The sequence below is a fragment of the Vipera ursinii genome (genome assembly GCF_947247035.1).
Source record: "Vipera ursinii genome assembly, chromosome: 1".
NCBI lineage: Eukaryota > Metazoa > Chordata > Lepidosauria > Squamata > Viperidae > Vipera > Vipera ursinii.
This window is the reverse complement of record NC_139512.1, coordinates 269929023-269946542: the sequence shown is the minus strand read 5'-3', so window position 1 is coordinate 269946542 and position 17520 is coordinate 269929023. Positions and strand designations below refer to the sequence as shown.

General features: G+C 38.5%; 2 protein-coding genes across 4 annotated transcripts in view; both read right to left on the bottom strand.

Moving 5' to 3' along the window:
* The window catches only part of AIG1 (androgen induced 1), a 93473-nt gene extending 84860 nt beyond the window's left edge, over window positions 1-8613 (bottom strand). For both annotated transcript variants that reach the window (XR_014493181.1, XM_083368537.1), the window contains exon 1: window positions 8241-8613. Coding sequence is in view for 1 of the 2 variants with exons in the window: in XM_083368537.1 (XP_083224663.1) it covers window positions 8241-8381 (141 nt within the window). In the remaining variant the exon portion in view is untranslated. The remainder of the gene's footprint in view (window positions 1-8240) is intronic.
* LOC310643865 (uncharacterized protein) overlaps window positions 1-17520 on the bottom strand; it is a 707877-nt gene that overhangs the window by 26026 nt on the left and 664331 nt on the right. The window lies entirely within an intron of this gene.

Below are 17520 nucleotides of genomic sequence, written 5' to 3'. Positions count from 1 at the left end.
AGCAAAATCTGGGCAATCTAATTTATTTTAAGAAGCTGTAATGAATGGTAATTTGGTAAACATATGGAGGGTTCTGTAACTGGAACAGTTAGCCTAACTATTGCTATCTCGCTTTTGTAATCAGCATTTGCATTAGGGAATAAGGGAATATACAGGAATGATTGATGTCTTCCTTATGATGTCTGATTTTCAATGGCTAACAAAGTTTATAAAGCAATGCTACTAACTTTCTAAGGTGTGGCACTTCTGGATGTAACTCTGCCAGCGTTCCAGGTTGTTTGCCACCCAGATGTTTTATTTGATCAATTAAAGCACTATTTCCTCAAGAAGCCTCCGTCTGAGTTGCCTAATTAGACTTTTAATGGTATCTCAAATTTAAGTAAGGGCCAGGGACCTTACAGATATGTAGACATTTAATATGCTATTACCATGCTGTACAAGGCAATTGTCCAAAAATAACTAATTCCTTTTCAAAAGCAATCTCAAAAGAACTGTTAAAATTAGTAAATTTCTTTTGCAGATGAAATCAAAATACCACGGTCAAATATTTTAAAGTGTGTTGCTTTGTGAAACAGCACAAAGCCAAATAACTGAACAGTATATTATGATGCATAATTATACAAACCCAATGTGCAACATCAAAATGCAGATGGTTGATGTCTCTAAAACTCTGTAGATTTAGTGTCCCTATTCCCAGAGAGACAAAACTGATATCCTTAACATGATGCTTGTTCATTTCTGTATCAAAATATAAATGTATCGTATCAGAATATCTTTGTAATGCAACATGTAAGAGAAAAAGGGACAATTTGTTTTTTTGTGTATATTCTATGAGCCTCTGAAATCATTCAAAATAAGTCAAACCTATCCAAACTCACTTCCATTCATTTTCGTTTTCAATAGTTTTTGTCTTCCTAACAAGTACAGTCTATTATTTTAATTTATGTTACTGTACATAGCAGCCAAGAGGATGCATTTGGGGATGAGTAAGATAATATCCCAATATTGCTTCTAACAAGTGGAATGTAAGCGTGGTAGGTTTGATACTGGATAGCCTTTTCCTTTGTGTCTGTACTTCCTTCCAATAACTCTAATTATTTCCTTTTATTAGTGGTAAATTGCCCTATATGTAGCTTTAATAGAAATTCCTGTGCAAAATACAGAAAATTCCTCAGTTCACTTATCTACAACATGCATAATTTTATGCATTTTATTGTACTCCCTCACTTGCCTTCTTTCTTAGCTAGAAAGACTTAAATATTGTGTTTAGCAAAATGCCAGTGGAGATTTATCAATTTTACAAATTATCAAAGCTCTGGAGGTATGAAGAAAGATCTGCTAAAAATAAAACTGTAAAGTTATAATTTGGTTATGATGAAAGGAAGAGTGCTATCAAATTAGAAGATTGCTCGTAAGTTGCAGATTTGCACACTACAATTTACACTTCTTCGAGCAAGTATGTAAAATTGGTTTATCCTGTTGGGAAACCATTATTCTACCACAGAATACAATTTACTAGACATTAAACTCTACAGGAAAAGCTCAGTCTGATGCTTCCTTCATCATATATTTGTTTTCTGCCCTGATCATTTATGAAGGCTACCAATGTATTGTTAGAATATTAAAAATAAGTTACAATAAAGTCTCCTGTAATCTAAGCTTGACTCCTTATGACTTCACTGAGAGATTCATACAATTTTCTTGATAACGATTTGGAAGCGATTTGCCATAACTTTCTACTGGGATGTATTTTTCACTTTCCTGTCTACCCCACAGGTCTGATACTATCTGCAGGTCACCTAAGTACCGGCTAGTCTTGATCCTACTTAGCTAGGTCAAAAATGTGCTGTCACCTATTGAGAAAGCAAAAAAAGTTATCTTTATGAAATGTAGTTATTTTCCCCCTTTTTTCTAAACAATTTAACACAATTTAACATGGATCACTTTCTCAGCAAGAGAGTCTAGCCTCAAATAATTGAAAAGAAGACATCAATACAAGGTCATCATGGTCACCTGCAGGCAGTTTTTTTCAGAGAAAGGGGTTTACTTATTTATTTATCCATTATATTTATATAAGCTGGCCAGTGGTGGGATTCAGCCAGTTCGCACCACTTCGGCAGAACCGGTAGCTAATTTTTAGTTGCCCAGGCCCAGAATGGACTTCCAGAAGCGGCATCCACACATCTCACCACTGAAGCTGGCCAAATCACATATATATGACTCTGGGCAACACACACACTTAAAAATAGAAATCAACAAATAGTAAATAAACAACTGAAATAAAAGCCTTCAAAAACCAATTTAAAAAATTGGGGTCATATTTTTGCATACAGATTGAATATTCAAACTTTTAAAGATCACTGCAAATCAACTGTTGTGATTCAGGGTCAGCCTGTGGGTTCGTCAGTTGGGCTGGACGACTCAGAGGAGGGGGGGGTGTTGAAGAGCTTGCTGAGGGAGTTGGAGAGCTTGCTGATGAGAGCCCCCAGCCAGGCCCCTCCCACCTGGTCACGACGGAGACCCAGCTGTGTGAGCCTGACAGCGTGGATGAAGATGACCCACAGCTGGCCCTGTTCAAGGACGCCCGACGCAGGAGGCAGTCAATCAGGAGTAAGCAGAGGAAGGCAATGGGGCACCTCGGAAGGAGGCAGAGAGAAGCCACGCCCTGAACTGTATAAAAGGGGAATGCGTGGGAGGGCTGGTTTGCTGAAGGCAACCGCTTGAATAGTTCCTGTTTCATAGCTCCTGTTTCATGGTTGGTGTCTTGTTTTGCTCTGTTTTATGTTAATAAATTTGGCAGGCTTAATTCCAGCCTCTTGCCGTTTGTAAAGGGGTTGTACCTGCCTTTTCTGCAGGGCCGGTAGCAGGCTGGTACAGAACATCAACCACCTAAACCTTGAGTTTCTGTGATGCAAAAGATTGAGCTTAATTTTAATACTGAACTTTGGGTCAAGGGAGCAAATTCTTTGCTTTTTTATTTATATCCATATTCAGTGTTACTGTACACAAGGTCGGAGATTGATGAAGTGATTGAAATTGAGGCACAATGGGGTTATACTTGTCACTTTTATATCTATCAAGAAGTCATGAATCACTTTTATGACTTCTGATTCTCAGATCTTTGTGGGTATGACTGAAGATTCTGAGCATGAAAATCAAACTATTTCTTTAGGGGAAAGACACTCTATTTTAGATGGACCATCTAAATTGGAAGATGTTATCTTGCTCTTATACAGTGAGTCAAAAAATGAATTCTGAACAAAACCTTCCTCCTCTCACAATTCTTAACCCTCCAGCAGAATTCTCCAGCACTACACATAAAGGAAAGTATGGATCTGTTGTTTGGGGATGGTTATATACTGTAGGTGTTCCATTTATATTTTAACAAACTCAGAGAGAACCTAGGAAAGATTCCATGGATGAAAATCCTAAAGGGGAAAACAACTCAAGATGCATGGGAAACTCTGAAAAAGGCTATTATAAATCCCAGTCCAGCACAATACAACTGAAAAAGAAAAACAAGAAATTCAAGAAGAAACCAGCATGGCTGCACAAAGATCTCTCTGATAAACTGAAAGACAAAAAGGACAAGTAAAAAAACAGAAAGAGAGACACATAACTAAGGCTGATTATCAGCAGACAGCCAGAACATGCAGAGATGAAGTCAGGAAAGCAAAGGCTCATAATGAACAAAGACTTGCAACAATAATCAAGGACAATAAAAAAAATTCTTTCAACATAGTAATAACAAGAAAAAAGTCAAGGAAACTATAGGTCCACTAAAGAGAGAAGATGGCAAGGAAGTAACAGGTAGTAGGGAGAAAACAGAGCTGCTTAACTCATTATTTGTGTCGGTCTTCACACAAAAAATTACTGCAAAAGACAAACTAGAAAAATTAAAATAAGCAAGAAAATGGTAAGAGAACACCGATCCGACCTTGATGAATATAAATGAATATAAATATAAATGAATATAAATCTCCGGGACCTGACAGATTACATCCCAAAGTTCTGAAGGAGCTGGCAGATGTTATCTCAGAACCATTACATCATATCTTTCAAAAATTCTGGAGCACTAGGGAAGCACTTGAGAATTGGAAAAAGCTGATATGGTTCCCATCTTCAAGAAAGGGGAAAAAACTGGCCCAGGAAACTACAGAGCAATCAGTCTAACATCAATACATAGGAAGATCCTGGAAAAGATAATCAAAAAATAGAACTGCGAACAACTAGAAGCAAACAAAGTTATAAACAGTAGCCAGCACAGGTTTGTTAAAAACAGATCATGCCAAACCAATCTTATTTCATTCTTTGATAAAGTGACTAAATTAGTCGACCAGCAAAATGCTGTGGACATAGTGTACTTAGATTTCAGTAAGGCATTTGACACAGTAGACCACAACCTGCAGCCTAGTAAGCTAGAAAAAGGTGGGATAGACAACATCACCACCAGATGGATTTGTAGCTAGCTGAAAATCACTACTCAATGAGTAGTCCTCAATGGTACTACATCCACATAGAGAGAAGTAAGCACTGGAGTACCACAAGGCTCCATCTTTAATATCTTCATAACTCATTAAATTTGCAGATGACACTAAACTGGCAAGAATAGCCAACACCCCAGAAGACAAGCTCAGGATTCAAAAAGAACAATGGGCCCTATCCAACAAAATGAATTTTAATGTGGAGAAAAGCAAGTTTTTACATTTAGGCAGGAAAAATCAAAGGTATAAGTACAGATTAGGTGAGACCTGGCTCAAAAACAGTAACTGTGAGAGGGAGCTTAGAGTCCTAGTGGATGATCACTTGAATATGAGCCAGCAGTGTGCAGCAGCAACCAAAACAATCTAATACAATCCTGGGCTCTATAAAAAGATGCATAGAATCAAGATCACACCAAGTATTAGCACCGCTTTATAAAACCCTAGTAAGACCACACCTGGAATACTGCAACCAATTTTGGTCACCATATCACAAAAAAGATGTTGAGACTTTGGAAAAAGTTCAGAGAAGACCAACTAAAATAATCAAAGGCCTGGAGAATAAAACATATGAAGAACAGCTGCAAGACTTGGGTTTGACTAGTCTAAAGAAAAGAAGAAATAGAGCTAACATGATAGCAGTATTCTAGTATTTGAGAGGCTGCCGCAAAGAATTTAATTTAATTTTTAATTTAATAATATTTCTATACCGCCCTTCTCCCGAAGGACTCAGGGCGGTGAACAGGGCAAGAATAAAAATACAAGATTACAAAAGTTAAAAAATAATTAAATACATGCCCATATACTAAAAACAATTAATACATCTTAAAACCCCAATAAAATAACAATAACAACCCCCCCAGTCCCCCATCAGGCCAGGCCAGCTTGTTCAAAAAAGTATGTTTTTAGCTCATGGCGAAAGGAGCGAAGATCGGGCGCCGTCCGGAGCTCAACAGGTAGCTGATTCCATAGCTCCGGGGTGCCCACAGAGAAGGATCTCCCCCTGGGGGCCACCAATCGACATTCTCTGACCGGTGGCACCCTGAGGAGGCCCTCTCTGTGGGAACGCACAGGGCGGAGGGAAGTTGATGCCGGCAGCAGGTGTTCCCTAAGGTACTCCGGACCCCTGCCATGTAGGGCTTTGAACACCATTACTAGTACCTTGAATCTCACCCGGAAGACAACTGGCAACCAATGCAGCTCACGGAGCAGAGGTGTAACATGGGAGTATCGGGAGACTCCCAACACAACTCTCGCGGCTGCATTCTGTACCAAAGTACTTGAAGAGCAGGTCAAGTTATTCTCTAAAGCACCAGAGGGCAAAACAAGAAACAATCGTTGGAAACTGACCAAAGAGAGAAGCAACCTGGAATTAAGGAAAAAATTCCTAATAGTGAGGACAATTAACCAGTGGAACAGCTTCCCTGCAGAAATTGTGGGCGCTTCATCACTGGAGGTTTTTATGAAGAGGCTAGACCAGGGGTGTCAAACTGCCGGCCCAGAAGCCGGATGCGTCACAAGGAAACTGTGCCTACCCCATTGCCGGCAATGGGGGAAAAAGTTCCAATACATCGCACAGTGTCACGTGACGTCACGAGTTTGACATGTCTGGACTAGACAATCACTTGTCTGAAATGATATAGGTTCTCCTGCTTGAGCAGGGGGATGAACTATATGTCCAAGGTCCCTTCCAGCTCTATTCTAATTCTATTCTAATTCTGTTTCTGAAAATGTAATGTTCTGACTAGGAGGCACCCAAACCGCAAAGCACAAAACAGGAAGTCTAAGTCAACCAATCAGAATGCAAGATGCGCATCTTCACACAACATGCAGTTGGGATTTGGGAATTGTTTGCCTCAGCCCATCTGAAGCTATCTGCAACCTACACTTACCCAAGAATCCATTTGCAGTGTGAATATGCAGCGACAGGTATGGGCAGTTGCAGGCAACCCAAAGTCAGCCTTTAGACTACAAAATGAGGCAAGGTTCTTTAAAACTTCAGATAGTTCCTCCAGAATGGGCAGAGCTAACTATGGCAGTATAATATTATTTCAAGTACTTTAGTGTTTAATGTGTTCCTACTAGGAGAAAGCTTCAGCTAGTTATAAATCGGTTACGTTGTATGCCATAACAAAAAAAATTCTTGGCCAGCATTTAGAAAACTTTCACAATGAACAGTTTCCACTGTCAACTGGAAACAGGCCAAGTTCCTTGGATTCACACATACATTAAGCCATTACGACATCCTAGGTCCTTGGGAAGAATTGATATGTACTGTTCTTACAGGCCAATACCAGCTAAAGAACTGGTAACTGTGACTTAGCATTATTGTGAACAAATAATAATCAAGCACAAATAGTTACAATGCAAGTGACGTTTTGCATATTCACAAAATATGTGGCAATTCTAAAGAAAAGAAACTAGCCAACCTTTTGGAAAAGCAGGCTGGTCTGGCCTGACGGGGGATTATGGGTTTTAATTTGTCGTTTTAGATTTGTATTACTGTTTTTAACTGGCCATGGGTTTAACCTTTTTTAATTTTTGTATTGTCTTTTTTATATATGCCCTGTGAACCGCCCTGAGTCCCTACCAAGGAGAAGGGCGGTATACAAATTAAATAAAACTAAACTAAACTAAACTTTGCTTGTGAAACAATCAGGGCTTTTTTTGTCATAGAATGCCCAGAACGGAGTTCCGGCACCTTTTTTGGATGGAACCTTATAGGGTAGACAAGGTGAGTTCTATGACATGTGTGAGTTCTATGACGTGTGTGAGTTTGGGCAATTTTTTTTTACAAAAAAAGCACTGGAAACAATATAATGTACAATAATGTCATTCATTGATTGGGGTTTGCTATCCTCTCAGAAGCTACCCTATAATACCTTATATACCCTATAAGATTCAAGGTGCTGGTTATGACCTATAAAGCCCTAAATGGCATGGGTCCGGGTTACTTACGGGAGCACCTGCTGCCAGCATCAACTTCCCTTCGTCCAGTGCGCTCCCACAGAGAGGGCCTCCTTAGGGTGCTGTCGGTCAGAGTGTCGACTGGCGGCCCCCAGGGGGAGGGCGTTCTCTGTGGGCGTGCCAGACCTTTGGAACCGTTTACCGGTGGAGCTCCGGACGGCTCCTTCCGACGTGACCTAAAAACATATTTATTTGAACAAGCCGGCCTGGTCTGATGGGTTTAGGGGTATTTTAACGTTTTGTATTAATGTATTGAATTGGGCTGTTGTATTTAATATTTCTTTTAATTTTTATATATTGTATGTTATTGTATTGCCCTGTACACCGCCCTGAGTCCTTTGGGAGAAGGGCGGTATAAAAATTAAATTAAATTAAATAAATAAATAATTCTCTTTCTCCGTAGGGATATCATTTTTGGAAAAGTGCCTTGTATCCCTATTGCTAAATGTGGGGGAGCCAATAATCCTAATATATTTCACTCTCTTCCCTTAGCACTGACCATTTGCGTAGTTAATGAACAGACATCTTCAGACGACACCCGTTGCGACCGAGGTGCCTTTCTTTTTTTTTTCTTTAAAAACGATGGTGCGAATGAACCAGGTCTTCCTTCACAGCACCTCCCCTTCTGGCGTCCCCTTAAGCGCTGCCCGTCACCACTTCTTCAGCGCAAAGGAAGCCTCGTCCCCGGGAGCAAAATTGACCGGGGACCGCAGCCACTCTCCTTGCCCGCGACATGGGATCGCATCTTCACATCCCGAGGAAGAGGAGGCAGTGGCGGGAAAGGTGACTTACCAGGTTAATGAACGTCAGAAATTTCCAGCTGCCTCCATAGGTCTGGTGCGCTGGCATGTCAATGGCCTTGTAATTGCACAGAATGGAAAAATAGGAGAGGAGGATGGCGACCCGCAGCACCTGCCCGGGAACGAGCGCCATGTTGCGTCTCCTTCCCAATTAAAGCAAGGCCTTTAGCGTCGAACGGGCCAAGGCGGCTAAAAGCGACGAGCGCGCGCTTCGCTTGCGGCTCAGGACGCGCGCGTCAGGCGCTCAGCAAGCGTAGAGCCGGTGGAAGCGCCGCGCGAGAAGAGCCTCGCGCATTAGGCGCTGCTCAGTGTTCTCCACCACGGGGGAATTAAAGCAACGCGAGCGGAGGCATAGACTCACTGGCGTGTAGACTCGACCCACAGTGCCCAACTTCCGGGGTGAGTTTGGGCGCCATGTTTCATATTGCCAAAGAGAGAATTGTCCATAGGAAACAGGGAAGAGGACTCAACCTGGGCGCCAACCTGTCTCCGCCACTTCCTCCTGCAGGCAGCAATAGGAAGTTGCAGTAAAGGGAATGATGCCTTCGTAGTGTCTATCGCTCCCGTGCACTTGCATTTGCTTTTACTTCCTAGTAGTGAAACACAGAAGGCGCTTCGGAAGGTTGAAAGTTGAAGTACGCGTCACCGCTCTGTTAAAAGACTTTTGCTGCAACTTAAACGGTTTTCTGCATGGAATTGGGACTACGTTTCCTGCTCGGCTTTCACCTTTCCATATAAATAGGAAAATAAAGCGCAACTTCCGCCGTTTGTGGGCTGATGTCCTCAGCCTCATCGGAGCCACTGAAAGTGGCACAGCAGTTTTCATTTATTTAAAAGCAAAACGCACGCACGAACGCACACCCACACAACTATTTTGCATTGCATTATCAATTGCAAGAACGTCCTTTCCTTTTTTCCCCCCAGAGAAATGAGATTGTCCATTTAAAGCTCGACTAAATTTCTGTTCGGTTTTCCCCCCCACCAGATTTTTAATAGGGAGAGCGCGCTTATTTGCATCTAAAGTTTAAGTGCGTGTTGCTCTATTGAAAGGAGGAAGCTTCGTCTTCAGACACACATTATGATTCTCAAACTCTACAGTAACTGACTACAATCAAGGGGTTCATACAGACTTCAGATTCGGTTCAACCCGGGGTATATCCAAGATGTGGGGTGATGCTGATTACTGACTCGGAAATATTCTCAGTCACCTTCTCAGTCTGACTGCTTTCTTAAGTTATTCCTAACCAGGGGTTTTTCTAATGCACATGTTCATCTCAAAAACAGCTGTTTTTCCTGATTCTTGTTTTCCACAAAACTACTAAAGATTAAAAAAATATCCGTTAATAGGATACAAATTAGTTCAAAATTCCCACAGGTGGCACTGCCACCTGCATTCACTCCACTGTGCAGTTTCATGCTCTAAATAAACTCTTCAACAGAACCTGGTAGTATCTGGCATCCCTAAATTTCTTCACTACTGAGAAGTTTACCTTATGAATAAAAAGAATTCAGCGATGTAGGAAATGCCTTGTAGTTAAAAGCAATAGATAGATAGATAGATAGATAGATAGATAGATAGATAGATAGATAGATGATAGTGTGTGAAAGAGGCATGATTCAAAGCAAATATTCTCAGTGTTGCAAGCAGAATTCCAAATGGATCTTTTCAGGTGTTGCAATATGCCTAAGGTTTTATACAAAAAGATTCTGTCGCATTCAGACAGTTATTTAGCAAACAGTATTATTATCTCATACCTCTTAAGCTTGCAAAAGATTGAGCAATCTAGAATATAAAAAACATATTAAAGGAGGAGTACTCATGACCAATAGGGACGCCGTGGCTTAGTGGGTTAGGACGCTGAGCTTGTCGATCAGAAGGTCGGCAGTTTGGCGGGTCGAATCCCGAGTGCCGCGTAACAGAGTGAGTGCTTGTTACTCGTCCCAGCTTCTGCCAACCTAGCAGTTCGAAAGCATGTAAAAATGCAAGTAGAAAAATAGGGACCACTACAGTGGGAAGGTAACAGCGTTCCGTGCGCCTTTGGCGTCTAGTCATGCCGGCCACATGACCACAGAGACGTCCTCGGACAAGCACTGGCTCTTCGGCTTTGAAACGGAGATGAGCACTGGCCCCTAGAGTTGGAAACAACTAGCACGCATGTGCAGGGGAACCTTTACCTTTACCTTTACCTTACAGTAACATGACCATAAACAAGCTGGATTATTGAAACAATGCTCCAATACCTCATTTTAGAGATATTGAGGTACAGATGGTGGTACAGATAGTGAAGAATACCAAAAGGGATTATAAGACTTTCTGAAGAATTTTCTCCCAAATGCACAAAATGTAACTTGAAAAAGTTATTCTGGCATCTCCTCACTTGGGAAGGCGGGCTGCAATACAGTAGATATGGATGATGAATTTATGAAGACTAGAAGACTTCCAAGGTCGCTTCCAACTCTGTTGTTCTGTATTCTGTATATCTTCTTTTGATGATGTCTAATAGCCTACTAACAAATCCCAAAATTCATGAGATACTGTAGTCACATTTTGCAAGATTTATTCTTGTGTGAAATCTCTCAAGGTCTTGTCAATTGACATTGTGAATATTTGCCTGCTTTGAACTTTAGTTTAGAATATAGCAGACAATACCAATATACAATTATTTCTGTTCAGAGTCATCAAACAAACTCTCATGCATATGCAGTTGTAGTTCAGTATTCACTTTATATGTTTTTCCACAGTGAGCTGAAAATAGAATGAAACCCCACAGAATCAAATGCAAAATATTTCACTTAGAAAACAGAAATCAAATACATAGGTGTAACGATGGGGGATAATTCTCCACGAATTAGTACTGGTGAGCAAAATCTTGGAATAGTAGTTGATTATTGATTTAATGTAATCAGAAAGGTGATGTGACTGCAAAAAGGCAAATGAAAATTTTGGCTGCCTGAAGAGAAGCTTTTAAGTAGTTTTTAATAATGAAAAGTAATAGTGCTGCATTATTCTGTATTGAGCAGATCCCCTGAGTTTGGTTCGGAGCACCACACTTTTAAGGAGAGTCCAAACAAATTTGAACTAATAGAGCAAAAAGCAACAAGAATGACCAGAGTGCTAGAAACTAAATCCTGTGAAGAGACATTGAATGATTGGCAATGTTTAGCCTTGAGAAGAAAAGGAGAATGGTATAGGAGGGTGAAGTGTGTGAAATTACAGAAGAATGTCAGGATCTCTTGTTCCAAAGTGTAGGAGAGGAAATAATGGATTTAACTGTCAGAATGAAAGATTTTGGTAGAATATTAAGAAAAACTTCTAAAACAACTTATTAAGAATATATTCGTCATGATCAACCACTGATTTATCAATGACTGTCAATTTTTATTGCCTGTGGTATAGGAGGGTGAAGTGTGTGAAATTACAGAAGAATGTCAGGATCTCTTGTTCCAAAGTGTAGGAGAGGAAATAATGGATTTAACTGTCAGAAAGAAAGATTTTGGTAGAATATTAAGAAAAACTTCTAAAACAACTTATTAAGAATATATTCGTCATGATCAACCACTGATTTATCAATGACTGTCAATTTTTATTGCCTGTGGTTCCTACATTATGAGCTAATATTTCCCTTGTTCATCCTAAATTAATGAATATGTAATATTTCTTTCTGAAATATTGTGTACTGCGTGCATCTGGTGAAAGTGATTAGCATCTTGAAAACTTTATAAGCAATAAAAAATGTCTTTAAATTGCCATAATTTCCTTTGTTGCTTTTATTGCAGTAAATTAAGTAGTTGCCATCAAATCATTGTTAACTCTTAACAATGGCATGATATAAACAGGTTTTTAAAATCTCTTGGATCACATCTCCTTGTTTCATGACGCACTTTGATAATCCCCTTCTTTTACTGTTGCTCAATAATTTCTGATGCTTCAAGTCTCTAGAATCATCTGTCAATTACCAACTACTCATAAGTTCATTCTTGTGTCATCAATGATTTTTTGTAATGTATAATAGATGCATTTTATTTTTCTTGATAAACATTGATGTGTTACTTTTGTTACCACTATGTACACATGCATTTCACAATGCTACCATGTTCTTTTTTTCTTATTTATTCAAATGCTCCATGTATATGATGCCATATGTATTCAAGTATTATCATTTGCTCAATGTGATTGAGATTCCTTCTTTTTCCTTACATGAATTAAAGTAATACATTTTGGTTTGAACATTTAAGTGTCATAAATAGTTTTGTTCTGTATCAAAAATCTCTATGAATAACATCTGCACTAAAATCTGCATTTTCTTTTTGTGGGAAAGAAAAGAAATATAGATTAAAGGAAAATATAGATTACATGTGTTACTTCTGTGAATTCCACTGTCTGCTTTCAGAGAATACTGCATTGGATTGTGTTTTGTTTTTAATAGATCAGGTCCAATTAAATGTGTTATCAAATTATAAAAGGATACCGTACCCTATTTTATGGACACATTCCAAGCAAATGTCTGCAAATAGCCTGTGATTCAATGGTTCCTCAGTTAAGTGAAAGCCTAGCCTCCAGGAGACAATGCAAGCAAATAGCTTTTAGAAATCTGTAATCTAATTGTGCAGGATCCTAGTCCTGTGACTTCTTGGAGAATTCACTTTTTAATAAATAGTTTATATACACAACAGTAGTCTAGGCTGACATTGTTTTTCAGCTGTGCTATTGAAAAGTGCTCAGGTCTGAAAATATATCAACATTTTTTTCTCGCATACATGTCTGTATGTCTGACTGCATTCTTTCTCTGTGTACAGTACTTAAGACTTAGGTATCAGTCTGTTCTATATCTCAATCACTTCAGTTCCATAAATTGTGTCCTGTTGAGACTGTCTGTCAGTAGAATGGGCAGAATTGGTAAATTGTCCTGAATGTTCCTTCCTCACTGGGAAACCCTCCTGAGCAGATTAGAGGAATAGACTTAAAAGAAAAATAAAGAATATTTTTATTGTACCAATGGAAATCTACTCACATGACAGTGAAGGTAAATTCCTTTCTCTTTCTGCAATTTGCTGCAGGCAACTCAATACTGGACTTGCAATACTCCTCTTGCTTTCTCTTTGTGAAGTTCATTCTGGTTTTACAAGTTTGTACTTGTTAGAGACAAAGTACTGTATTGCCTTATGACATGAAAGATGCTCACCTGATTTGGCATATGAAAGGAATGAGGGAATCCTTAACATGACATAAATTATTTGGCTTCTCAAACCAGATTTTGTATGAATAAAATGTGAATAAAATCGGTGTATGAATGTTCCATCTTAACTATGGAAAAAAAGCCATATGTTTTTAAAAAAAGTATAATAATGATCTGATAGGAAAACTTAATTGTTCTGGCCTTCACATTCATTTACTTTGTCCCATTATGAACTCTAGGCAAGCAAGTTGCTAGGATTTTAAAACAAATTGAAAGACTACAAAAGCTATTTTCCAAAGGAATGGTGAATTGAAATACATCATTGATGGTACCTTCAACTTTCTAAATTTTATTTTATTTATTATTTAATGATGCTACTTCCCAGAGCCAATTTTAGAAACATATAACACTAGAGGGTTTAGACAGGGATACTGGAGGGGGAGGCTAAGCCAGCTCTATGCAAATAAATAAATAAATAAATAAATAAATAAATAAATAAATAAATAAATAAATAAATAAAACTTCTCGCACAAAATCACAACTTTGGGAGGCAAACTGTTCCACTGATTAATTCCATTTTCTCATGGTCAGGAAATTTCTCCTTAGTTCCATGTTGGATCTTCAAAATGAGCTTCCTTTTGAAGAGGTTGGTAAATACTATGTTTCTGTCTCAATTTTTGGACAACTCACAAAGTATCGGGAGCACATCCTGCAGCACTGGGGAACTACCAGAGGACTGGAAAAGAACCGATGTGATTCCCATATTTAAAAAAAGGGGGGGGGAAACTGACCCAGGAAACTAAACAAACCAATCAGCCTAACATCAATACCCGGGAAGATACTGAAAAAGATAATCAACAAACAGATCTGCGAACATCTAGAAATAATAACTAAAAGTCAGCACAGGTTTGTTAAAAATAGAACATGCCAAACCAATCTTATTTCATTCTTTGACAAAGTGACTAAATTAGTAGACCAGCAAAATGCTGTGGACATAGTATACTTAGACTTCAGCAAGGCATTTGACAAAGTAGACCATAGCCTACCTCTTAGTAAACTAGAAAAAAGTGGGATAGATAGCATCACCATCATGGACATCATGACAAACCATACTCAATGAGTAGTCCTTAATAGTACTATGTCTACATGGAAGGAAGTAAACAGTGGGTTACCACAAGATTCTCTCTTAGGCCCAGTACTCTTCAATATCTTCATAAATGACTTAGATGAGGGAATAGAAGGGGAACTCATCAAATTTGCAGATGACACTAAGCTGGCAGGAATAGCCAACACCCTAGAGGATAGGCTCAAGATCTAGATAGATCTTGACAAACCTGAACACTGCGCCCTATCTAACAAAATGAAATTCAGTGTAGAGAAAAGTAAAGTCATACACTTAGGCAAGAAAAACCAAAGTACACGTATAAATTGCATGAAACCAGGCTTAATAGCAGTAACTGTGAGAGGAATCTTGGAGTCTTAGTAGACAATCAACTAAATATGAGCCAACACTGCAGCAGCAGCCAAAAAAGCCAATGCAGTCCTAAGTTGCATTAACAGAGGGATTCAGTCAAGATCATGTAAGGTAGTAATACCACTCTATAAAGCCTTAGTAAGACCACACCTAGAATACTGCATCCAGTTTTGGTATCCACATTATAACAAAGATGTTGAGACTCTAAAAAAAGTGCAGAGAAGAGCAACAAAGATGATTAGGGGACTGGAAGCTAAAACATATGAAGAACGGCTACAGGAACTGGGCATGGCTAATCTAGTGAAGAGAAGGACCAGGGGACACATGATATCAGTGCTCCAATACTTGAGGGGCTGTCACCGAGAGAGGGGGGGCTCAATCTATTTTCCAAGGAATAATGGATGGAAAATGATCAAGGAGAGATTCAACCTAGAAATGAGAAATTTTCTGACAGTGAGAACAATCAGCCAATGGAACAAATTGCCTTCAGGATCAATCAATCAATCAGTTTATTATTACAGCCAAAGGCCAATACATAAATTAAATATTCAAATAAAACAAAACTAAACAGACCCAACACAAGAAGACATAGCAATATATTAAAATTAATGATGTAATCAATGGGTAACCAAGGTCTGCCTAGTTTTACAGACACTAGGCGAAAATTTAGCTACCTTCAGAAAAAATGAATCATACTGACCTGACAATAAAAATACATTGAGTATAGTCTAATGCTGGATAAAAACACATAATAAAATTAATTATAAAATATTATTAAATAGATCTAAAATGTTTATTTATGTTTCTGGCAAATCCCTAATGCTGCTGCACAGGATCTAGCCACCTGCGCTGTGATCACTGCCTGCTCATCCTTCAGATATTGTGGGAGCTTCATCACTGGAAGCTTTCAATAAGAGACTGGACTGCCATTTGTCAGAAATGGTGTAGGGTCTCCTGCTTGAGCATGAGGTTGGACTAGATGACCTACAAGGTCCCTTCCAATTCTGTTATTCTATTCTTATTTTATTCTTCTATTCTTATTCCAAGTATTGTCTAACTGTACATCCCTAAGTATGCTTATTCTTACAGTGGGATGGGCAGTATCCCTTTATCTCTGTGGAGATTAAACTAAAAAGAAAAAATGATTGTCCTATTTGCATAAGACAATAGACAACATCTAAGAAACTTCTCCTGGCCCTGTAAGTGTCTTTTTGAGAGCCACAAATGAACAAATAGTGCAAAGGTTTTTTTTAAAATTATATAGAATCCTGTGAGTTCTAAATTCAATACATTACTGACAGATGATCTGCTGTATTTAATTCATATTAAAATGTTGTATTTAATACTTTTTTTGATATGCTATGGAAATGTTTTTCAATACTTTTGTGTATGAATCAACCATATTTAAATATAATATACAGAACATAATAACCTTTTAATAAACAATTGTACTCTTCATATTTGATATTTCCAGAGTAGGAAATATCTTTCAATCAAAAGAGAATGCTAAGGAAATACACTGATTTTGTTTAAAGCATTTTTCTTTTTCTTTTTTCTTTCTTATCTTCCTCCATTTCTCGTATTATAATTTTTCAGAAATGTTATTCCTCTACTTTACTATGCATGTATTAATGGATCCTTATACTTACATTTAAGTGGAAACATTTATATTTTCATAGGATCTCTCAGTACATTACTTTTCAATGGGGAAAAGGTCATCTCTATTCATTAAACTTAAATGCATAAACTTCTTGGTTTTGACTATCAAGAACTGGGAGACACATCATTTCCACAGAATATTGATGACAACCTCTCTTTTGTTTGGAGACTGTGTGAACTATCGGGCATGAAAATTAATCTTAAAGTATTAAGTTCTGCTTTCAGAAGAAACTCCTGATATTGTGAGTCATGCCAAAGTTTTCGGTAACTTATTGTTTAAGTAAGAATTGAGACTTTCGGTATGAGTGTGACTAATGTCTGGTGATGAGAAATTTGGGACCCAGAGGTAAGCGTGGGAAGTTATATGCAGAAGCCTTACAAGACCTTAAGAGAAGGTGGGAATAGAATTGAAAAGAATAATGGATTTCAGAGTACAGTTACAGGTTATGATTTCAAGAAGAATTTTGAAAACCATAGCTAGGAACTGTCAAGGGCTTAAGGTAGCCACATCAAAATATTAATTTGACAGGTGTGAAAAGGTTAATTGGACAGGAGGAAGAGGAAGGCTTCAAAGCTTTTTATACTGCTTTGATAACCAAGGATTCCTTCATCCTAACAAGAGCAACATCTTGTGAGTTGGTAGGTTTCTATCAGGTACAATCGTTAGACCTTTCCCCCTGTTCCACATTATCTAACAAGCCCAAAATTAGTAAGTAGATTTCCTGCAGAAAATGAGGAAGCCATCCTTTAAAAAAATATTGCACCTAACAACATCTAGGAATGACTTCTGCCCTTCATCTATATTAGACTCAGGTGTGAAAGGAGATCTTTGCTCTTGCTTTTTTAAGTCAATAGCCATGTGAAACTGTACTTATATCCCAGCAACAAAGTTTTCTGCTATCAGTTTTGGGTTTGCAAAATGCCTTTCTCTGTCTCACTGACTTCAACCCTTCCAACTAGTA